This window comes from Emydura macquarii, unplaced genomic scaffold (assembly GCF_026122565.2).
Source record: "Emydura macquarii macquarii isolate MOO-44397 ecotype Brisbane River unplaced genomic scaffold, CSIRO-AGI_Emac_v2 contig_1876, whole genome shotgun sequence".
Lineage (NCBI taxonomy): Eukaryota > Metazoa > Chordata > Testudines > Chelidae > Emydura > Emydura macquarii.
The window spans coordinates 5,974,397-5,998,519 of NW_027132013.1; the positions used below are offsets into that span (position 1 = coordinate 5,974,397).

A 24,123-nucleotide genomic window follows, 5' to 3' on the forward strand; every position below is an offset into this window, starting at 1 on the left:
ATCACATGCAGGTTGTGTGTGAGGTCACATGGGCAGGGGCAAAGCACCGTGTTCTTCAAAGTGGCATCCCCCATCCTTGACATTGGACAAAACCACATCCACCAGTTTTTTCTCCATTCTGGACAGGGGACACAACCATCAAAAATAGGGTTGTCTAGCTCAAAGCTGGATGGATGGCCTGCCTTAGATGTAGGTCATCCTCCACATTCTGTTACCAGATCTCAGTTCTGGCAGCACGACCCCATGCTGCTAGAAGGGAGTTGAAAAGTCTCAGGCCTGCTGTGAGAATAGTGGCTTCCTAAAGTGGTGAATCATATGTTCCTACTGGCGTTGCTGTTAAATTTCTAATTCTATTGTAGCCACTAAAGAGAAGGGGCCTGATTCTTCTCTTGCTTATCCCACTTTCACACAAGCAAAACTCCACTGGCTTCCCAGCAGTTATTCTCCACTGATGCTGGTCTTAGCCTTTGAACAGCTTGCGCTAGGAAACATATGAAGGAGTGAGATTTTTTAAATGAGTCACTGCAACGGTGTTGTTGCCACTATGTTAGTCCCAAGACTGACGACTGTTAGACCTGAAGAAGAGCTCCCTGTAAGCTTGAAAGCTTGTCTCCCTCACCAACAGAAGTTGGTCCAATAAAGGACATCCCCTCACCCACCTTGTCTCATTGGCACACCCACACATACATCTTTCATCATACCAAAAGGGAGATAGACTCATAGAATATTAGGGTTGGAAGGGACCTTAGAAGGTCATCTTTATAGACACTTAAAAAAAAAACCTGCCTTAAAATTAATCGCAGATGAGGGATTTCCCCTTCCAACGAGCCTGTTCTGACAGATCTGACGGGTCCTGCTGTTTTCAAGCAGGAGCAGCACTGATAAGGGAGAGGAAGAAAAAAGGCCATTGCCACTTTAAATGACTCAGGAAGTAAAAACCAGGCTGGCCTGCACGCTAAAAGTGAAAGTAGCTGGTAACAAGTGTATGGTGGGTTTGTGTTGTGCTGCTTGGATCCCAGCACGCTGCTCAGCAAAGGAAGGGGGGGGGGGGGTGAGGTTATTTTGCCGGGTTAGATCCCAGTTGCTCGCAGGGTGGGGGCCGGCTGGGAGCTCAGCCAGAAAGAGAAGGAAAGGGAGCGCAGCTGGAGCAGAGGGAAGCCGAGCAACTGGGGCCTTCCCGCGAAGCAGGGCAGAGAGCAGCTGGAAGGGAAGACAGCAGCTTCCCAGCGGAGAGAGAGGTTGATCCCCGGCGGGCGGGGCTGCACCCCCTGCCAGGCCGCCCCTGGGAGTGGCTCGCCATGGCCTCCGCGGAGGGCGAGCGCGCCGAGGAGCTTCTGCCCCCCGACGGCACGTGCGATGTCTGCGAGCCCGATGAAGCCCAGCGCGCGGTGGGGCTGTGCGAGGAGTGCGGCTTCTCCTTCTGCCAGCCGCACGCGGAGGAGCACGGCCGGAGATACGCGGCCCACCGGCTGCGGGGCCCCGCCTCGGCTGGCGGGGGAGAGGAGGAGGAGGCGGCGGGGGAAGAGGCGCCGAAGCTGGAGCGGAAGAAGTGCGAGGAGCACGGGCAGGAGCTGAGCCTGTACTGCAAGGAGCACGAGAAGATCATCTGCGTGCTGTGCGCCGTCACCGGCACCCACAGGCAGCACCAGCTTATCACCCTGGATGAGGCCTACCAGGCCATGAGGGTAAGCCCTGGCCCTGCCTCCCTCCCGCAGCTCTTGTGACCTGGGTAGGGTAGCCACCTGGAAATGCCACGGTCAGGGCAGGCTGCAAAAGGAGAGCAGTTTCTCCCAGCACTGGTGGGTGACACTGAAGTCAGGCTTTCCAACCAGCCACAAACAGTGCTTCTGATTCCCCACACTGGTTATCAAGAAGCCGGTACACAAATATACACAGCCCCCTTTACTGCATTTCAGTCTCTGGCTCCCAATCAGCCACTAGGTCCAGTAAAGAGACCAGTTATTTAAAACTCTATGCTCTTTACCAAAAAGTTTCTCCTGACTCCAAAGGGTCAGCCACAATACCACATCAATACCAGTTTGGATCTTACCCAAATTACCACGCTGCCAGCTAATCCTTTATTAACTAAAACTAAAGTTTTATTATAAAAGGAAAGAAACAAACAATAAGATAAGTGTTAAATGATTAAAGCAATCACATATATACAAATGATTGGAAAGTCCACATGTATCAGGTTTCCACTAGAATTGTGGCATTTGCAGGCTTGGATAGTCCCTCTGATGTACATCCAGTACCTGGATGGGTCTCAGTCCTTTGATTCACAGCTTCAGTTGTAGATGAATTGATCCAGAGGAATGAAGGCTAAACAGACCATGTGCAGAGTTTGTTCAAATTCTCCCATGGGAATTAGCAGGGTGATTCCAGGCTGGTGCTGGGATCTCAAATCTTACTTCAGTGTCACCCACCAGCGTTGGGAGAATCTGCTCTCCTTTTGCAGCCTGCCCTGACCTTGGCATTTTCAGGTGGCTACCCTAGGCAGGGACGGGTCACAGGTAACCCTTGGACCTCTCCAACAGGGGGAGGACTCCTGCCTTCCCCCCAGTTTCTTACACCCATTGGGGCTTCTCTGTCTCTGGCTGGGTGTGGGAGAAGGTGCTCCACTGAAGTTGCAGCATTGCACTGATCTGGTGAGTGGGAACCGGATTGTACACCTAGGGAAATTGACGAGCAACGGAGGGGAAGCCGCTCTCTTTGCATGGCTCTTGGGTCAGTTTCAGGGTCCTATGTTGCCTGCCAGGATGTGCGTGGTGTTATTAGGCCAGACTCACTGTTGCTCCATGGCCCCTTTGTGCAACTGTACAAGTACACAGGGGCTTTAGAGCAGATATGAGGTACCTCCCTCCTGGTGGATGGCATAATCTCATGTCTCCCCCACCAGTGCAAGGGACAAGTCACAGGCATATTGGGAGTCAGTTGCCTGAAATGGTCTTGCACTTCAGCAATTCCCCGTTGCCACAAGCTCCTTTGGGACTTTGGCACTGGGGATGTAAAATAGGCAAACCCTCAGGACTGCAGTATTCTGTATCGGAAGCTAAACTGGCCCTGGTACTCCTGAGTAAGAGACACACAAACCACCTCCCCTCTGTCCTTGTGTCAGTGCCCCCTGACAGTGGGCTATAAACTCATGGGTATCTCAGGCTTGATTCTCCTCTCACACAAATTGACAACAGTGATGCCACTTGGCTTTTGAATCCCATCAGAACCTGAAGAAAATAAGGCCTTCTCTCTACCTTTTTGTCTTTACAGTGCACCAAGGAAACAGACATAATCAAATTCTCTCGTGTGTATTGCTGCTTACAACCCAGTATAAACTAGATCCCAACTTCTGTGGAGTCCAGTTGTGAAGGACCCATCAGTTGGCTGTCTGTTGGAAGCACAGGCCTTAATTGATCCATCCTGCAAAGTTTGATCTGTCATTCCCCTGATGTAAAGGGCTTGTCTACACTGGTGCTTATGCTGGCATAATTTTTGTCGCTCGGGTGAGAAAAAAAAATACTCCACTGAGCCACATAAGTTTTGCCATCATAGGTGCTAGTGTAAACAGCGCTATGTCGGCGGGAGAGCTCTTCCGCCAACATAGCTACTGCCCCTCATTTAGGTGTGTTATGTTGATGGGAGAGCTCTCGCCTGCTGACATAAAGTGGCTACACTAGCGTTTATGCTGGCAAAACTTATATCGCTCAACAGGGTGTTTTTTTCACACCTGGAGCGACAAAAATGTGTCCAGCATAAGCGCAAGTGTAGACAAGCACTAACAGCTTCACAAGGGCATTTTCTGTACTGAAACTACGTAAATTGTGTGGATCCAGCAGTATAGACTTTGATATTAGGAGTATTTAGCACCCACTGAAGTCAATTGAAAGTCTCCCATTGGCTTCAGTGGATGTTGTATCAAGCCCTTATTATTTAAGCTTCTGTTTGCCATTATGTCTGAGAACTGATGTGTAAAGGAAGCTCCTCCAGTGTCCACTATAACAGCTCGTTTACACCTTGCTCTTTCTTTGCTCCTTTGAGTCTTTGTTGTTTTTGCTTTTAATCCAAAATGGATCTGAGTAAGTAATGTGCAAAGATAGGAGGGGGATGTTGTGGATAGCCAATACCTGGTAATTAGAAGTATTCATCACTAGCTTAAATCTTGTCTATAGTAGGAAAAATTTCCCTAAGTTTTCAACCATGGCTGCCACTGGTTCAATTCCACTGGGGTAACAATGGTGTGGGTCTTACTGTAAAGTTCCAGATAGCTGCCAGCATTCTAACCATTGTGTCAGGCAGACCTAATCTGAGCAGGATTAGTTAGGTGATGTGGTACTTCAAATGCCAGCATCTGCCTTTATCCCAGTCTGTGGTAGTGCTCCAACTGATGTAGCTGCACTGGTGGGGAAACTTTAGCAAACAAATCTAAGTGTCTGGGACTGCAGGCTCAAGAAGCAGCCAGCCAGACCAACCTTCTTTTCTCTGCTTCTGTGCCACTTGGCACAGCTACAAGCGCATGTGTGGCTTGGCCCCCTGGAGTTATCAGTAGACTGCTTCTTTCTCCATCTTTTCCCACCCTTTTTATTTTGGGTGAGTGTGATGGGAAGCCCTAAGGGGAGAGGACAGATGGGGCAAGAATCCAGAAGGAAGGGAGGGGAAAGAAAAAAATACATGGGCTAGAGAGAAGCGGAAGAGAGATGGTGAGATGGCAGCAACAGTGCTGGGGCATTGGCATGTGAGGACATGGAGAATGGTAACCAGCTACCAATCAATTGTAAAGAGTATATCCAGGGGAGGGGAGGAGGAACTATGGAATAAAGTCTGATTTAGGCAAGCAAGCTCTCAATAAATGTAGCAATGTTGGGTTTCCTTGGACAGCTGTTTGCCAGCTTATCCTCCCCTCCTGCACTTTACCTGTCTGCTCCATTCTAATGTTTAGGGAGGCAATTGACATGTATAAGCCTCTTTCTCTTTGAAGTGGGAAATTCTTATATATTTCAGTAGCCTGCTGGTGCTGTGTACCCTGGCAAACCAAGACACAGTGGGTAGGTTTAATTTTAGATCTCCCTTCCAGCCTTGATTGTTTTCCTGCAATCCCAGGAAAAGTGCTGCTCTGTCTGTTAGGAACTGTGGGAGTTTTTAAAGACTGGGTGTTAATTTTCTAAGTACCAAAATAGAAAGGAAAAAATACACAGAGATGCTGCTTCCTCTTTGTTCACTTCACTGCAGATTTATGTGTTCTGTGAACAGACAAGCAAAAGGACTGATCGCTCTTCCCAGCTGCAGTGTAGATGTGTCCAGAGGTGAGGGAGTTGAGTGGGCTGAAGATCCCAAGCAGCAAAGCCCACACTGCTATTTTAAGTATGCTAACTCAAGTCAGTCTGCCCGTGCTGGGACGCTCGCTCCCTGTTGCAGTGTAGACTGACCCTCAGTCTTCCCTCCTGTTGCCTTTCAGCTGCACGTTTCTGAAACCTTCCCCCTTAGTTCCATACAGAGTGGCCTGGATGATTCAGGGGGGATTGGTAGTAACGTTAAAATCCTCTGAGTTGTATCCAATCCCCATTAGTTGCTGCTCTTGATTAGCTGAGAGTTCCTACCATCTAATGGCTGTTGGGTGGTCTGTGTGAAATGAATTTGTTGGCTCAACCCAGCTCTCACGGTCCGCATCGTAAACATTGCTAGCGCACATGGCACTGGTTGTTGGCAGTCTGAGTGGAAAGGCTATTGAGAGGAGGCTCCTTTCCAACTCCTAGAGCTGGTCTCTTCGAGCTGGCTTGAAGTACATGGGGGGAAGCCTGTCTGGCTGCTGTTCCTGCATTGCATTGCGCTGCTTTCTAGGCCCAGGGTTGCCAAGCCAGCTCCTGTTCTGAGCACTAATACATGCACAATGTTTTTTTAGAAGGGGTGGGAGGAAGATCTAAATGCTCCCAAGCCCGTACTTGATTCAGTAGTGTTACTCTAGTGTCTGATTGTTGTCGTGCTTCCCTTAGAAGTGAAAGCTGTGATAATCTTTAGTCACACAGGCCTGGTCTGCACTGCCGGCGGATTTTGGCAGCAGTCGACGAGAAATATGCAAGCTACGTAGAGTAGTTTGCGTGTCTCCTGTCGACTTACTAACTTCTGCTTACCGCGGCATCCTCACTGTGCTGCACCAATGGGAAATGCCCTCCGATTGATGCAGTGTTACTTTTCTTGCGCGGGTGGATTAACAGCGTCGACTTCCGGGATCAATCGAGCAGGTCTCCACGGCCGCTCAGTTGATCCCACGGAATCGATCCTGCACTGCCGCCAGTGCTGCCAGCAGTGTAGGCATACCCACAGACTCCACTCGGTGCAGCCCATCCGCAACCCATCCATTCGCTGAGGTGAAGGGGCTGGATAACAGACTGAAATCTTGTTCCTGTTTGTCAAGGTCATTCTTGGTAAGGGCTCCAAGTCAATAAGAGGAAGCCCAGAAAATTGGAGATGGGCCTGACCTGCTCAATTTGGATCTGAATCCAAACATTGCCAGTGTTTGAGGAGGTGGTGCTTCTGTTAATGGGAAGTGTATGGTCTGACCCCTGGAGAGAACCTTACATTTTTTTTGAAATTCTTACTGGAATTTCTTTCGGTGCTCACGTAGTTGCTGATTAGAACAAGGCAAGTAATGCAACAGGATTAATGAATGTGCATTTCATCAAGGGTCTTATTTTCAGACGTCCTGAACACCCATCGCTCCTAGTGACTTGAACTGGGGTCCTTAGCATCTCTTAAAAAACAAGGGGTGGGATCCTTGCCCCTCTCCCTCCCACTCCCATTTCAGCCCCTTTGTTTGGTGTAAATGGCTCTAAAAAACACAGATCTGGAAAGGACAGGATTCTCCTGAGGCAGGTACTGTGGAGACAGCTATAAGAAGTCCTTGAGAGTAAGGCCCTGTCTACACTTACCTGTGAGATTCGGCGGCGGTCGATGGGAGTTACGCAAAGTACGCAAGAAACGTGCGTAACTCCCGTCCACTGCTGAGCTTCTCTTCTGCGCTCCGTCTGCACTGCCCTGCGCTACGTTTGTAGCTGGTCTTAGTACGTCGATTTCTGGATCGGCTGAGTGGGTCTGCACTGACCGCTCAGTCGATCCAGAGAAATCGATCTGCCACTGTCTGTGTAACCGTAGCCTTAGCCTTCACAGGCCCTGGCATAGGGGGCATTTTGGGGGCAGGGCTGGGAGGGTGTGTTAGGGATGGGGTTGCAGCAAGCTGACAGTTTTGGGCAGTGTTGCGGCCCAGAGCAGTGTTGCAAATTTAGCAAAATGGTCCCTAAATCTAGCAGCTTTTTAGGTCTCAGAAAGATTTGTCAGGCTTTGCTGCACTGAGTCATGAAACAGTGACTTTTAAATAACTCCTCTGATGCTCTGGTGACTTCTGTGCCTGCCCGTGCTCAGGGAGCAAGCTTCAGTTTCGGCCGGGCCTTGCCTGGATTTGGAGGTGCCTGTCCACCTGCACTTCAGGGGCGTCAGAATTTGGCAGGAGGAAGGCGAGGGGAAAGGCAGTGACACTCGTAGCTCCTTGCGTCACTCTAGGCAGCGGCAGAGGCTGTAGTCAGTTGCTGTTGTCGCTTAGGACCCAGCAATGTGGAGGATGAAGCCTCCAACTGCAAAATGGACTTGCTGGGTTCAGCAGGTAAAAGACAGGGTGGCTGGATCGCACGCAATGAATGAGGGCATCCTCCTAGGCACTCGCCCCAGCGCCCTGCCTCCCACAGACACCCCTTTCCTGCAAGGCACCCAACACTCTCCACCTCCCGGCCCCCTGCAGACCCACAAGCCTCCTGCATCCCCTAGACACCCCTGCCCCGCAGCATCCATCATTCCGCCTCCCCTTGCATCCCCCTAGACTCTCAGCACCCTGCATCCCTACCTCTTGCAGGCACTCACCATCCAGCCCCTTGCATCCCTCTAGACACCCAGCACCCATCAGCCCGACATCCCCCAAGCAGCCAGCACACATCAATCCTCCCTCAGATGTTGATCACCCATAGCCCTTTCCAATGCCCCCAGCGCCACCCTCTCAGCCTCCCTCAGTCATCTCCTACACAGTCTCTTGTCCATCTGTCAGCCTTGCAGTACCCATAATGCTTCCACAGAGCTCTGTCCACCCACCCTCTCCCCCCCCCAAGCACTTAACCAGAACACTTAAATCTTGTTACAAAGGGGAAACATTTGCAGGAGAACAATCAGGTCCTTTTATTGAAAAGGACAATTCTATCTGTGCATCCATGCGGAAGAAAAGCAATTGGTAGTCTTGACGCCTGTATTCACTTTATTTAAAATTCAGTTTTAATTATTTTAAAACTCCAGTGAAATGCATCTATAGTTGTCTTAATGTTTACCACGTCTGTCAAAGAAACAACCTTTTCTACTCTAGCTTTTATGCCTTTGGAGTTTGATTTCAAATTGCATGCTACAGTAGCATTCAAAAGTATGACATTTAAAACTGATTCCAGCAAAATTTGAGTAAAACCCTTACTGAATCGTTCAGGGGCATACTGATGTAGTCCATATGTCAATCACGTTTTCCAAAAAATAAGAAAAAGAAACAAGTAGAGAGGAAATATTTCATTAAAATGTTTCCCTGCAAACAATTCTGCAATGTGTTGATATTTGGTAAAGCTTTGTAATCATATGTACTTTAGGTTTGTTGTTGGTTACAAGAGTTCTACTGTTTAGGCAAAGATGGAGGGGCAGTTCCCGCTGAAGTCAGTGACTTCACGAACAGTGGAGTCAGGCATCAAATCAAGAAGGTATTGCAGAGTTGGGGCTTCTTTGTACCATGTGATGATGACAGCCAATCAAAAATGACCACTCAGTTGGCCACACGCTAATAAAATATAGATTCTCTGGAGTTTGGGGATATTTTTGCTCCATCTAGAGACTTTGCAAGGTCCTAATGGTAACTTTTACTGAGTGGCAGTTGCAACGCTGACCCGGAGCACAGTGCCTGGGATGCTGCTGTAATTTAGGCCTGGTCTACGTTACAGAGTTTTGATGACAAAAGTCAGCTTTTGTTGACAAAATAGTGGCGGTGCACACGCTGGAAGGGTCCTCCTGCAGATGTAACTCCCCTGCTATGCTGATATAATAAAACCACCTGAACAAGAGACATAGGGCTTATGTTGGTGTAGTTAGGGCGACAGTGTCTGTGTAGGCACTCTGTTTCTTACGTCGACTGTTGGCTGTCATTCTTGTCAAGAAAGCTGGGCAGCTAGAGCCCAGCTGCTCCCCAATTCGCTGGAGAGCTGGGTGGCTGGACCCCACTCCCAGCTGGGAGCTGCAGGCAAGAATGGACCGCACTCCCAGCTGGGGACGGGGAGGTTGGAGGGAGCCTGCCAGTGAGCATGTGGGGCAGCCGGGCTCTTGGCAGGGAGGTGCCAGTGGAGCTGAGAGACTGGGCTCTCCGCTCCCCACACTGCCTCTCTTAGGTCGGTGGAAACGTTTCTGATGAGGATGCACCACCGACCCAGGGAGGGTAGTTGTGGACATCAGCCACCATAGTAATTAATGCGGTGGCTGTAAATCGACCTATCTTTGCTGCGTAGACAAGGCCTTAGAAAGGCTTTTAGTCACCTTAGCCCTGGCCCCTCCTCCTCCTGGGCAGTATAGAATCTCACTCCTGGTACGTATTTTCATATTTGAATTTTTTTTATCCCAAAGTTCACAGCATAAATTAACTGAATACACTCCTGGTTCATATTTACCCAGATCTAATTATGATGCTCAGATTAGATAGGCACATACTGGGTACAACTTTAAATTCTTTGGAACACTTTTTCTTGAAATGAACTAGCAATGAACTTTCTTGTTCATCATGCTTCTTTGTGAGTTCCTAGCCGAGTATGTATATCTAACTTCAGCTGCTATAGAAGTGTGGCCCAGTCCTGCAGGATTCTGAGTGCTCTGGACTCCATGAAATCAATGAGTATGGAGGGTGCTCTGTACCTTGCAGGATGCAGCTTCTTATGTGTGCAATGGTAGACCTGCAGTACCAAGGATATAATCAATCTGCTTCAGTCAGGTGGGTGGAAGGACAAGATTGGTTAGGTTCGTGCGAACTTCAAATTGCTGGCTGTACTCCTGTATGCAGAGTGGAGAGAGAATCTTTAATGGGTAACAAACATTTTAGCAGTGTCTTGGATCATCCTGTTTTTAGAATGCGTGTGTTCAGAGCTCTCCCCTCCAAAAAAAACATACTCCAAATAATAGCTGGGGGGGCATAGCTGGGGAAGGACAATTGCAAGTGAGGTGATTAGGTAGATATATACCCACTGGTACCTTATGAACAGGTGACAATTATCAGCTTTGTACAACTTTCAAAAGTCAGACTCTGATAGCTTATTTATTAGAAATTAATTTGGATGATGTTTTAATGCTGTGGAAGAGCCACATGGCGAGTGAAATGAAAGACTCAGTAAATGCCCTAAGCTGATCCTCGTCTCTGCACTAGGATCATAGGAGCTACTGAGGGGGATCTAGAGCACAACAGAAGTTTAAATCAGGTGGAATGTGCATGTATCTCTCTGATTTGTCATTTAATATCTGAAAATGTCTTTTGAGAGGGAAAAGAAAGCCCTGGTTTTCTGTCTCTGCCATGTCAGGGTGTGTGTTAAGGATCATTGGGATGCTGCTTGCATTGTTTAAGTCACTCTGCCTTGTGTCAAGCTAGACTTTCAGGGCACTTGCCACTGGTGCCTCATTGAAAAACTTCTATTTGGAGACAATCCTGCTGATATATCATTATTTTAATCGTTTATTTGGTTGATTACTTGGAGCACCTGTATAAAAATAAGATCTTTGTTGCTTTTGATTTTTTTTTTTCCCCCTGCCGCATCTGCCTCCTTTGAAATCCTAATCTGAACATGTGATGTCATAATTGATTGCTCTAGAAACAGAGGATACAGGGGGTGGAAACTGGTTGACTGGCGCTATATAAACACTTCAATTTAGAAAGGCTTCAAGTGAGGAATGAGCATCCGAAGTGGATGCCATTGTCAGTACAATATTCCTGTTTTGATACAGCTGTCCCAAATAATAATTTTTTTTTTAAAGGAAGATTTTAGAAACCATGCACTCTAAGCAGAAACATCCTGAAATGGATTTTGATGAAGGGACAGAGTACGACCTATAGAGCGGGAGCAGTTCAGAGGGGCTCCTCAGCAGTGGGAATTCCTAAAGAAATCCTGGCTGGTTCACCCAGGATACCTTCAGGGAGCAAAAGTTGTCTCTCTGTTGCCACACCTTTTGAAAGAAGCCATTGCCCTTTGCGGAGGCCTTCCCTTCATTCTATCCCACCTTCAACTAGTTCACTCCAGCCCTTGCCTTATCCTTTCCCATTTTGGAAGGTTCCAGATCTGTATTATCAAACTTCAGGAGCAATAGATTGGGTTTGTGGATTGAGATTGTGGCTAGCCCTTGAATAAAACTGCATGGGTTCCCAGGCTAGGGATTGAACTGGGGGGAGGAGTGAGTGCTATCCTCCCAGAGACTGCCCACAAACCAAGCTTTGTCTGTTTTGAGACAGACTGCAAAATGAAACAGACTGAAACCCACTGCCCTCCCTCCCTCCCCCGCCCCAAGTCCCATTACTGGCTCTTCTGGGTTTGACTCACCTTCAGTGATGTTTGGGCTACCATGGTCATGTCTACACATTGAGCAGCGAGAACAGCACCCTCACAGCACATGGCCACACCGGGTTTGTCTACACTGCAGCTGGAAGTAAGCCTCCCAAGCCAGGTAGACGGACTTGTGTTAGCGGGGCTCAAATTAGTGCACTAAAAATAGCAGTGTGGACATTGTGGCTCTGGTGGAAACATGGGCTAGCCACACGAGCTCAGTCCCAGGGAGTTGGTCATGGCACCGAGCTGCAATGTCCACACTGCTGTTTTTAACACTCTGGCTCAAGCCCTGCTAGCACAAGTCCATCTGCTCAGCTGCAGTGTAGACAAACCCAATGTGGCCCAACTACAATACAGCTCCTCCTTGGTGGGGCTTGAACCACACACACTTCTCCCACCGCCGGTCATGATTGGACTCAACTGGTTTGTTGGCTCTCCCTAATGAGGCTCTTGATTACCGCCTGTGCAGTTTTTCCTGTGCACTGTGGTGGTGCTGCTTCTGCCCCCACAGGCAGACTGGATGGATTTTTAGCATTGTATTTCTGATTGGCAGTGGTGTCTGTCAGCTGGAGGTCAGAGGCTCCGGCAGGTCATGGTGCGCCAGTCTCTCTTCCTCTCTTGGCTTTTGAGCCCAGCCACATATTTGTATTTGGTGCCGGGGCCCCTCTGGCCAGTGGTGCTGCTGACAACACAGGGTGGGTGCTGAGAAGTAGGGGAAATAAGGAAAAATTCAGAAGGGCAACTGGCATGGAAGAAGTTCTGGCTTGCTGAACTACTACAAGCAGTTACTCTTCTGGCACTGGGGTTGTGGGTCGCCTCTGCAGAGATGCACAAAATGGCTTACTTGCATTCTTTCCTCCCTTCTGGGCTGGTATAACCACAATATGACCAAGAATGTTTTCCATGAAGTGTCCGTGGATCTTTTAAATGCCATTCGAATAACTGCTGTAGACAGGTCTGACCAGTGTCTTGGAGAAAATCCTTTTAAGGCTCCTGTTTAACTCTTCTATTTGTCACTGGCATCATTCCTCTCAAGTAAGTGTAATTTAATTTTTTGCAGGGAACTGTTGAAGCAAATGAAATGAATATTCCAGGGATTCCATAAGTGCCTACTAGTACTTCACTTCTCTCTCTTGAAGTATGAACTCTTGATTGCTTCCTTAATTAGTTCTTTCCTTTTTTTAATCTCCCTCTTTGCTCCTGTTTATAAATGGATATACAAAAAGCACAAGATTAAATTATCAGGCAGCCAGTGCTCATTATAGCAACTAAATGGTTACATGGACCCAGGCCACCCTATTCTTGCAGATCCTCAAAAAGAGCTTTATCCTGTAAAGTGCTGAGTGTCTCCTGCAAATGGCTGAGCCACTGGCTTTAGTAGTGGTAGTTGAGGGGCAATGAACATATTGTAGGATTGGGCCTTAATTCAGTGAACATGGGTGCAGCTGAGCCATGAAACAAAGCAATGAATGAGTCAGCCTGTGCAATTGCATTTAATTTTCATTCCAATAGTTTTCCCAGTTCACTTGGTGGCTGTTTTTTTTTTTTTTTTTTTTTTTCTTCCTTGAGCCTTTTGCCTGAACAAAAACAGTCCCAGAAGAACAAGCAAATGTATTCATGGGTTCACAGCAACTTGGCTGATAGCAATTTTTCAGCTAATTCTGCCTTTCATACTCCTATGAAAATCCTTTTTGTGCTTGGTAGAGTTAAAATGAGTGCTGTTTGGTGACTTCTGTCTTCTTTTGCTTATAGAATAGAGAACCTGTTGACCTGAAGGTGGCCATGCTGGAGATGGTGGAAAGGTTAAAGTTCAAGTGTGCAGACCCTAAAGTAAGTTACTGGAATGATTGTTTGTTTGTTTTCTCTCTCTTGCCTTTCATTTTCCTTAAGCTAAGCGCAGTATATTGTTAATGACTATGTGAACATTACATTAAGATCTAATGAAGCATGTCAATCAAAACACAGAAAGCAGACCTCTGATATGCCTAGAGATCTGTCATATATTTTTCCCTTCTGTTTTATGACTTCAAACGTACAATCATTAATTGTTTTCCCTCAACCGCGAACAAGTGCGTTGTTAATTTTCTTTATAGCAGCACTTGCCTTACAGGCCCACACCCAGTCTAAGATCAGTTCGGCTAAACACCTTGTGAAAGGTCCAAAACAAATGATACTGTGGCTGAGGTGGCACCAGAGAAGCATGACTTATTGCCAACAGTCTCCTTCTTTCATCCAGTGCAGATAAAAACCAAGAGCGCTTTGGATAATGTGCAAAGGCTCCATATGACAAGTAGTCTTGTCAGGAGATGTAAAGGTGACAATATTCATGGAAAAATGGGCCTCCTGGAAAGAGAAGGTATAACATCTCAAGACTACTTATTCCAGTGCAGAGCAGGGGGACTTAAGAACGACTTACTGGTATGATGCCTGTTAACATGCTCTCCCATTTGCTAGCCAAACAACTGCAATGGTAATGGCATCTGTAAAGTTTTATTTGAAGGCCTGGGGGCGGTGGTCAGAAGGGGGAGCCACAAACTGGAATGATCATTGACAGACAGCTCAGCAAGAGAGAGGAAAGGGGCTTTCTGTTTCTCAATGTTGTGGTAAGTATAAGGCATACTACATCAGCAAAATTGAGGCTAAAGTGGTTCATACAAGAAACTTACCCCACTGTTGAGGAACAAGGTAAGGAAAAGCAAACTTAGACCAGCTATCAGGAACAACTTCCAAGCGGCAAGATCTGTTAGATTATGGAGGAGTCTCCCAAGGGAAGCTGCAGAAGCCCCATTGCTTGATTTACTAAAAACTCAAATGGGACAAAATAGTAACTGAACAAAGGGACCAAAGTATATAGAGTAGATGACGTAGTAGATCTTCCTTATCTCTAATTCTGTGCCTTATATTCTCTTGCAGTTTCCCGATTGTTTCCATATTTCCCTGCATTGCTAAATGATTTATTTGTAGTGACTTATTTGTAAGTACTTTCAGGGTTTGCATAATGTGTGGTAATTGTATCCTGCTTGCTCCAGGTACGCTAAGGAGTGTACAATACCAGAATTCCAAAGGGAGCTGGAGGGAAGTTGTGATCAAATGGACACTGAATATACCACACCAGATCATGGATTGTAATAGAAGATTTGTTACCCTAACACACACACCTCACATGGGCTTTGGTTGGTACAGTAGCTGGGGTGATCAACTGCTCCCCTCCATCGTGGCTAATATCTGGTTTTTCCTTCTGTGATAGACTATTTTGTGACTGAGATTTTTTTCCTTTCCCCTGCTGTAATCCTCCTGGAACATCTGCTTGAACCAGAAACAAACGGCAGTTCATTCTCTGGATGCTGCGTCCTTGCCTGAACGCTCTGGCCCTGAAATTCTCTAGCGCTTTGCTCCTGTAGCATTTTTTCCCTCTAGCACCACAAGATTTGATTAATCCAAATGTTGAAGTCCCGCAGGCACTGCAGTTATTTTTAGCTTTGGAGCTCTGCAAAGGGTGGATGAAGATTTATGATTTCATCTAATATAAATCTAGCAGCTCTTCCCTTCCCGGCTAGGACTTGGATGGATTCCAGCAACCTCCTCCCCACCCTTTCTTAAATAGCCTTTTATTTCTTTAATTAAAAAGTTCAGATGGGCCAGTGATTCCTTCAAGGTCCTAAGGAGTGTGGGTGAAATAGGTACAATATCTATAATGTTAGGAATTTCTGCTTATGGCTGCTTTCATTTGAGGATTATGAATTGGTTTTTGCAATCACCCATTTATTTTGTGCATTGGTTCGATGTCTTGGGGGTGAGAGGAAGAGGAAGCTGGAGTGGTGAGAGACTGGTTAAGCTAGTGATGAACCTTCAAAAGTTTGGAGGTTCATTTTGGATGCTTACCTAAAGTTCTAAGCATCTATTACTTGAATATCTCCTTAAGAATTACCTCCATCTTTACCCTACCCTTCCATTTCTTCATGTAGTCGATCTTTTACAGTTGGCCTCCAGAGAAGCTGACTGTTTTTCTGATGGGATAAATCTCTAGAACGTGAGAACAGCCATATTGGGTCAGACCAATGGTCCATCTAGCCCAGTATCCCATCCTCCAACAGCAGCCAATACCAGATGCCTCAAAGGGAATGAACAGAACAGGGCAACCATCAAGCGATCCATCCCCTGTCATCCAGTCCCAACATCTGGCAGCCAAAGGTCTAGGGACACCCTGACCATCTTGGCTAATAGCCATTGATTGACCTACCCTCCATGAACGTATTAAATTCTTCTTTGAACCCAGTAATAGTTTTGGCCTTCACAACATCCCCTGGCAACAAGTTCCACAGGTTAACTGTTGAACCTTTTTGAAGTTAATGTTACTGTGGTGGGCTTCTTTGGTATTTACCCCCTCACAAGAATGTTAAATTTAATAATATTATAGTTGCTATTACTGAGTAGTTCAGCTCTATTCACCTCTTGGACCAGATCCTGTGTTCCACTTAGGACTAAATCAAGAATTGCCTCTCCCCTTGTGGGTTTCAGGACTAGCTGCTCCAAGAAGCAATCATTAATGGAGTCTAGAAACTTGATATCTGCATCCTGTTCTGAGGTGACATGTATCCAGTCAATATGAGGGTAACTGAAATCACGCATTATTATTGAGTTTCCTATTTTTATAGCTTCTCTAACTTCCATGAGTATTTCACAATCACCATCACTATACTGGTCTGGTTGTCGGTAGTATTTGCCTATTGCTATACTCTTGTTCAAGTATGGAATTTCTAACCACAGAGATTCAATAGTACAGTTTGAGTCATTTAAGATTTTTTGCTATATTTGACTCTGCTTTCTTTCATATATAGTGCCACTCCCCCATCAACATGACCTAATCTTTCATTCCTATGTATTTTGTACCCTGGTATTACCATGCCCCATTGATTATCATCATTCCACAAAGTTTCTGTGATGCCCATCATATCAATATCCTCATTTAATACCAGGAATTCAAGTTCACCCATCTTAATATTTAGACTTTTAGCATTTGTATACAAGCATTTTTTAGTTGTCTGCCATCATGGGATGTAATTTTTTAAATTTTACATGCCAGCAATCTGGCTCCGTTTTGTGGTTTAGGTGGAGCATACCCTTCCTGTATAGGATCCTCCTTTCCCAAAAGGTTCACCAGTTCCTAATAAATCTGAAACCCTCCTCTTACCCCATCGTCTCATCCACGCTTTGAGACTGCAGTTCTGCCTGTCTAACTGGCCCTGTGTGTGGAACTGGAAGCATTTCAGAGAATGCTACCAGGGAGTTCTTGGATTTTAATCTTTTACCTAGACGTCTACATTTGGTCTCCAGGACCTCTCTCCTACCTTTCCCTATATCATTGGTACCACAACCACATGTACCACAACCACCAACTCTTCCCTAGCACTGCATGTCTCGAGAGGTCTGCAACCCTTGCACCCAGCAGGCAATTTCCTTGGAGAAGATGGGTTTGGTATGGTGCCTTTGGAACTTGTTTGTTTGATGCCAACCTGAGTTTGTTAGCCTTCAGGCTCACCTTTACTCCTTGTCTGTGACGAAATAGGTGTTGGCAGGGTAGTAGCAGTGTAGGGAGGCTAACTTTTTTATGTGATTTTTTTTTTTTTTTTTTTTTTAAATCTTGGATAATTAACAGGTTTGTCAAAGGTGCCTAGAGCATTGGATGAGGTCATTGTACAATTGTGTAATAAAAAAAATCCAACCAAATAATGAATAAAGGGCCCAGACTAAAATTGTAAAGATCTTCTAAAAAGCTGGCCTTAAACACATGCAAAGGCTTCATGGCCCCATATATTCTCAGCAGCTCATTGGCCAACCTGTATTCCTGTACCCGCCACCTCTGGGCAATTGGACCAGAGGGACACCTAACTTTTTTCCCCTCCCTTTTCCGTCTGGTAACTTGGGGGGAAGGAGGCTGTTCATCTTTGTGGATCTGTATATCAAAAGGCCAATCTTGTTCTTACAGACTCTAATTCAAGGCTGTGCTCCCACTGTGCCTCTTGAGTGGCTGCAGACTAGTGTTCAACATAAATCCCAACAGGTTCATACGAATAGACACAGAGTGAGGTTCAGAACTTGTGCGTTACTAAGAATCCCTAACTCCCGTTGAAGTCAATGAGAGATGGTGTTCAGCAGCTGGCAGGATCAGGCCCCTAGGAAAAGGGGTACCATCTAAATTGGCATATTGTTCTTTCTAAATTACCCTTCTTTTCTGTACATTAACTTCCTCTTTTCAGCAGTACAATTTACAGTCCATTTGATTATCAACAATCTTCTTAATCTGCTTTTGTAGCAATGCCATAAACTCTATGAAGTTATTTTTTATATCGAACACAAGCACACTAGCATAGCAGTACCTGAATTAAAGGATCCCTTCTCTGTTGTTCAGAACCTAGTTTTCAGTTAACTAGTTCTGTGTAGCTGTGTTACCTGCGACTGTTGGTATACGTCTAACAGGCTGGTGGGAGTGGTTGTATGTATTTATACAAACAGGAGATCCGTGCACAGAAGCAATTACCAAGACTTATAAACTCCAGTTAACAACCTTTTCTGGAGCCAACTCAGAAAGGCAGCAACAAAAGGGAAATAGTTGCAGGATGTGCTTTTTGTTTGGCGGGGAGGAGGAAGCATGAAGAGGAGAAGGTTAAATGGCCTTTTTAAAACATCAACTTTATTTTTTTAAAGCTGTAAAATGTTCTGTATCATTTCTTCTGCCTTATTGTTACTGTCAGAGAAACGTGGGCTTTAAACAGTTCAATACCACTAAAAATTGCCTCTTCATCTTAAGTTTTGCCTCCAGTAACAGTCTCTGCCATATGGTGATTCATTGGCCTGAACAGCTGATTATGAAGCAAATGCCATTTTGACAAGCAGAGCAGAACTGTCACACTCTTTCACACACACCCTCCCCCCCATAGGCAGCTATATTTCATGTTTCCAGTGCCGGATGATGTGTGACATTTAATTTAAGATCCTTGGTACCTACTTATAAAACTTTACTATGATAATAGTGATAAACCAGCTGAGCATTACATTTCACAGAGTTTTCTTAGAATCGTAGAATCATAGAATATTAGAATATTAGGAGTTGGAAGGGACCTCAGGAGGTCATCTAGTCCAACACCCTGCTCAAAGCAGGACTAACCTCAGCTATATAGAATCATAGAATATTAGAGTTGGAAGGGACCAACTTCCCTTTGCCTCATTCATCCCCTCTGTTCAGTTTGGGCTGAGTGCCTGACTGGCATTAAGGAAAGAGGCTTAACCCTATATTTTTATGAATTGAGTAGACCTGATTTGTAGATAATTATCTAACAGTGACTCTCATTTCATCTCTGGGATAATTCACTGGCTCCCTTGTCATATGCCAGGCAAGTTTATACAATGCAAAAGGAAAATGCCTGGGGGTAGCGGATAATGGCAGCATAGGCAGAAGGGTCTTGTAGTTAGTTCATACAATTGTAATTTCCCACCAGAGTAACACAGATTTCATTGATCCGTAATTGAAATCCCCACAGAGGAAAGGGCACAAGTAATATTGACAAGGCTGTTGCTATGAACAGGAAAAGCTGGATTTTTTTTTTTTAAAGTTTATTGATAGTATTGGCATTGCTGTGACCCTGTCAGATTCTACGGGCTAAACAGGCTAACTTACTCTTGGAATGGGAGACCTCCCAGGAAGCAAGGTTAATGATTCACTCGGTGGAGTGTTTCCTCCATGGTCTGTGCAGAACTCATGCCACAGTGTGGCATTGGTGGGTGCTTTCACTCAAGTGAGATATAAAACAAGTGTTGACCACTTGTGGTGGTTAATTTGCTAAGAGCAGAGGTAATAATCCTGGGGTCTTTGATACTATTTGGAATTTAGCCATCTATTTTGCCTATCAGAATTACCACCCCCTAGCACTGCTATTATACAATGCGTTCCCCAAGCGTGTTTCTCTCATCAGTCTTTGATAGTGGGAATTGTATAAATACCTTATCGTCTGAGCACCTCACAATCTGTAATGCATATATTTATCCTCACAACATCCCTGTGCAATATGGAAGAACTACCATCCCATCATATGGATGGGAAAACTGAGGCACAGAGAACTAAGCACCTTGCCTATGGTCACGCAGGATGTCTGTGGCAGAGCAGGGCATTGAACTCTAATCTTCTAGTTCCAGACGTCACTGATTTCTATGGGAACAGAATTGGACCCTTAATTTGATGTAAGTCACTACATAAATGTAAATTATTTATTGTTGGGGAAACTTTGGAATCCAAGCATAGAGTATGACCAAGTGTAAGGCTGCAAGTGTATTGATCACTTGTAAGTGGCATCTGGTAGCTATTCCACCCCCTTCATCAAACACCTAGAGAACAGAGGTAGTGTCATCATGTGTTCAGCAGTCTGAGATGTGGCAGTTTCTGGGTGAATGGCAGACTTGCATATTATGGTGGGGCCCCTGGCTACCAGTTCTGTTATTGGAAAACATTCTTCCACCATTGTAATTTCACACCCCAGTGCTGCAGAAAAAAACCTTGAAATGTGTGCAGACCAAACGAATGGTCCCAGTGCAGGGAAAAGTGGAGAGCCGTGGACAGCCAAGCAATAGCCACCTTTTGAGTGGTTAGGAGTGAGGCAGCATCTACTATGAAGTGTACATAGGAAGCCCAACTTTTGGCAGAGATGCAAACAATGAGGCCTGCTCTGTTTTCTCTGAGCCTTCATCGTGCTGCTGCAATTTTACTGAAATGTCTCTTGCAAAGAATGTTGAATCCTGCTTTTTACTAGGAAAGGAAAGTAATAACGAAAGTCAGCAATGTAGCAGTCTCCCCACAGTTAGGTGCCCTTGCTGTACGTACATCCTGCATGTTGCCACAGGTGAGCTGTGACCTGGACATTCATTACATAGATTGCTTCTTTACCACCACGTGAACCAATGGGGGTTGTGCTAAAGTAGTCTCATAACTCTTTTTGGCTTGGTTTATGCTAGACTTTGTTTTCCTTAAAAGTTTCCCACTCATTGAGCTACCACTAGTGCTGTTCCACATGTGTTAGCTGTAATGGGGAGACTGTCTGCTGGTTCTTTTAGATGTACTCTGAACATCAAATGCCTGTGCTCTGCCTTGATTGAGCATCACATCAGTGCTATCACCGGTGTAGCTGTTCTGTTGGAAATCTTAGGATAAACTTTGTGGGACGAGAAGAGCGGTGCATGTGATTGATGCTGCCAATCAAGAAGTTTACATTTGCAGTCGTGCACCAGAACTAGAAAGTGTTTGTTTGGGGAAATCAGGGGGCTGATGTTTGAACTGTCTTTCATTTTGAAATAAGTGGACATGTTTGGGCAGGGAAAGAATCACATTCTGTCTGTGTAAACCTAACAAAATACGTTCTACATCAGTTTTAAATGTAGTGCCTGCCTGAACAAAGAGCCCCCACAAACCTTTCGTGTCACTTTCAGTCACTCTCTTCCAATGTGATTACTCCTCGAGCGGAATTGCTTCTCTAGGTTTTGAGAGGAGTAGGTAGAAGAATTGCAGAAATCCAACAAAAGTAGACAGCCATGATTCATAGAGTGGATTGTGGCTACTTCTGTAGTACTTTGCACTGCCTGTTTCTAACATGGTTAAAGTATTATCTGGACACCCCCCCCTCCCCCAACGCGCACGCACACACACACACACACGCACGAAAGGGAGGACAAATCCACTGAAGCACCATGATTCTTAGAACATATGTTGCCGTATTCTTTCTGTATGGAAATGTATTGCCTCATAACATTCTAAACAAATGGTTGTATTTTAGAAACAATAAAATGTTGGCTGAATGTCCATAGTAATCAGCTCTTTTTGGGGTTTTATTAAATCAGGGCAGTTGCTATACATTAATTCCCATTTACACAGGCAAACTGACCTTATGCTCCTAATGAGTAGCCATCAAAAGCAAGTGCATAGTGTGCTAATGAGCTGCTAAGCTATTGTCAGAGCCATCATTTTTAATGGGGACTAGATTGCACTGTAAACAGATGAAGTAGGGTGTCTGTGAAGGACTTTTCCTGAAATTGCTTGAATTGGTTTCTAGTCCTGAGTGGAGATTCCAGTTTTAATTGGAGGGTAGGTTGACTGCTTTCTGCTCGGGAACTGAATTTGTTTGTCCGGTAGGAGCTGTCGATGGAAATAATAGTATAAATAACTATTCAAGGGGAAAGCAGTGAAGAATAAAGCCCTGTGTGTCTGGAGACATGGATCCAACTCCCTGTTCTTCAAAAGACTTGACTTAGGCTTTGTCTAAGTGACTTGCCCAATCTATGCTATACACCTCTGATGGGGGCGTGTTGTGTATGTGCATATGTCATAGTGAAAAGCAAGCTGTCTCCACACTGGTGTGTAGCTACATGTGTCAGTGAAAGATTCTGGCTGCGGGGAGGCAGTGGAGAAAGGCTCCAGCAGCTGGGAGCTGCCAGAGTCTCTCCCTGCTGCTGGCACTTTTTCCCCACTCCCATAAAAAACTCTGGCAGTTGGGAGGCAGTGGGACATTATACTGCTAAAAATAGGAGTGTAAATGAGGAGGGATGGCTTGGCTGCTAGAGGTATGTACTTGCAAAACTCAAATACATACTTATGCCCTTCAAGCTGGTTCACCTAACGTGTGGCCTAGGCCTTATAGTCTACACTACAATTCAAACCTGTGCTTGGGGGCGTGGCTTATGGGAATGTTTTTGTTCAATTATTACTTTTGCATTCTGCCACCATATTCCTGAGGAACACAAACAAGAGAAGGGAAATGACAATTGTGGGTACTCTACACACCACCAAAAGAAGCGTGCTGTGTAGACATACCCTTCGGTTTTCTGTATCTCCATTTCCCCAGGCGCACCACTGTTGCAGTGCTGATGTAGAAAGAAGGTTTGGTTATTGTACCAGTCCTCCCAGCAGTCTTGTGATTGCTCCTGCAGCTGCTCTGTTGAAGGTCTTGTGTAATCCTGATTATTATATTGCAGGTTCTATAGTTTTTTTATGTATGAATTTTTTGTGTTTATAAGGTGCAATGTATGCAGGCTTAAAGCATTTTTGTTTAAATACATAACGTATTACATACATTAGAGGCTTACACACTTCATTGCTTCCGCTGGCTGAGATCATTACATTTCTCCTAAGCTTCCTGTTTGCCACCCCCATGCTGAGGCTCTATGCATCCCCTCCCCCATTATTTCTTTTCTTTCTGTCTAAGTCATTATTTACAACTGGTTTGATCTATAGGTGGTTGAAGAAGCTGTTGAGTCTGCTGACCAGATGTCAGGGGTTCTGTGTGTCTCCATTTCTCCCTTTTAGTTTTCTGATTTTCACCAAGTCAACAGGGTTCTTCCTGTTGATGCTTAGAACGTTCCCGGAAATTTTGTAATTGATGGGATTCAAAGTTCAAAAGTTATCATGTTACAAACAGAGAGATGCCATCAAATTCAGTGTAAGGCCTCTTTTTTCTTTTTTTTTTTTTTTTTTTTCTTTTTTTCTTAATGTAATTTTTTTTGGCCAAGTGATGTTGGACTAACGGGACGCAGTACGTCATCTGGCAGTTATCCCAGGGATGGGAAATGGGTTGCTGGGGCCAGGGAGTACTTGCGAGGAGCATGGCCCAGCTGTCTTTCTTCCTGACTGTTGCTCCATGTGGTACCTCCCTGGAGAGGTATGGGGCCATGTGCTGGGTTTGGTGGTTGGGCGCAAGGGGTCAGGAGCCAGCCTGGCTCTCTTTGCCCTCTTGCGCATTCCAGCAGCTCCCAGGCATTCTCACTGGTGCAGCATGTTACTACTTTGGTGGCAGGGTGGGCATGGCTTATTAGAATGTTTTTGTTCAATTATTACTTCAACATTCTGCCACCATATTCCTGAGGAACACAAACAAGAGAAGGGAAATGATGATTGTTTGCAGTTAATATATCTGGAACACTTGAATGGGCTTCAAGAGACCCCAAAAAAAAAAAAAAAAAAGGCACCTTTCTAGGCAGAGAGCTCTCCTGTAGCTGCAAACATGGAGATGTCAGAGCTTCTCTAACAGGCTGCAAGAATCTTTTATTCTGGAAAGTGTTAGGCAAACTAAATATAGGGGTCATTGCTACACTTTTTATGTAGTGCTGATGCTCATTAATTATACAAAATACCTACTGGTTTATACAATGAAATGTCAACGTGTGGATTTCATATTTTGAAAAGTAAAAACTCCAAGGATGGATTGCTGCTCCGACAATTCCTTACCTCTGAGAGCTGTGCTGGGAACTGTAGGATACGGACTCTCAACTGACTGGTAATACAGTGATGGGCGTGCTGTGTGTGGACAATCTGAACTTGTTTTACACAAAGCATGATGATTTGTGTGGCTGCCTGTAACAGCTGAATGTTTCAATGGTTCAGCTGAGCCGATGTGCAGCACTTTCCGGTGTAGACAAGGATTTGTCATGTTATGGCCGCTTCCCTTAATGT

At 45.4% G+C, this 24,123-nt stretch overlaps 1 protein-coding gene across 2 annotated transcripts in view; it reads left to right on the plus strand.

Moving 5' to 3' along the window:
• The first annotated feature begins 1,005 nt into the window (after positions 1-1,005).
• TRIM44 (tripartite motif containing 44) overlaps positions 1,006-24,123 on the plus strand; it is an 87,723-nt gene continuing 64,605 nt past the window's right edge. Inside the window, exons 1-2 of one of the 2 annotated variants that reach the window (XM_067557558.1) lie at positions 1,006-1,685; positions 13,389-13,466. In XM_067557558.1, coding sequence (XP_067413659.1) covers positions 1,299-1,685; positions 13,389-13,466 — 465 coding nt within the window. In that variant the 5' untranslated portion in view covers positions 1,006-1,298. The remainder of the gene's footprint in view (positions 1,686-13,388; positions 13,467-24,123) is intronic. The other variant, XM_067557559.1, reaches the window with a different exon arrangement.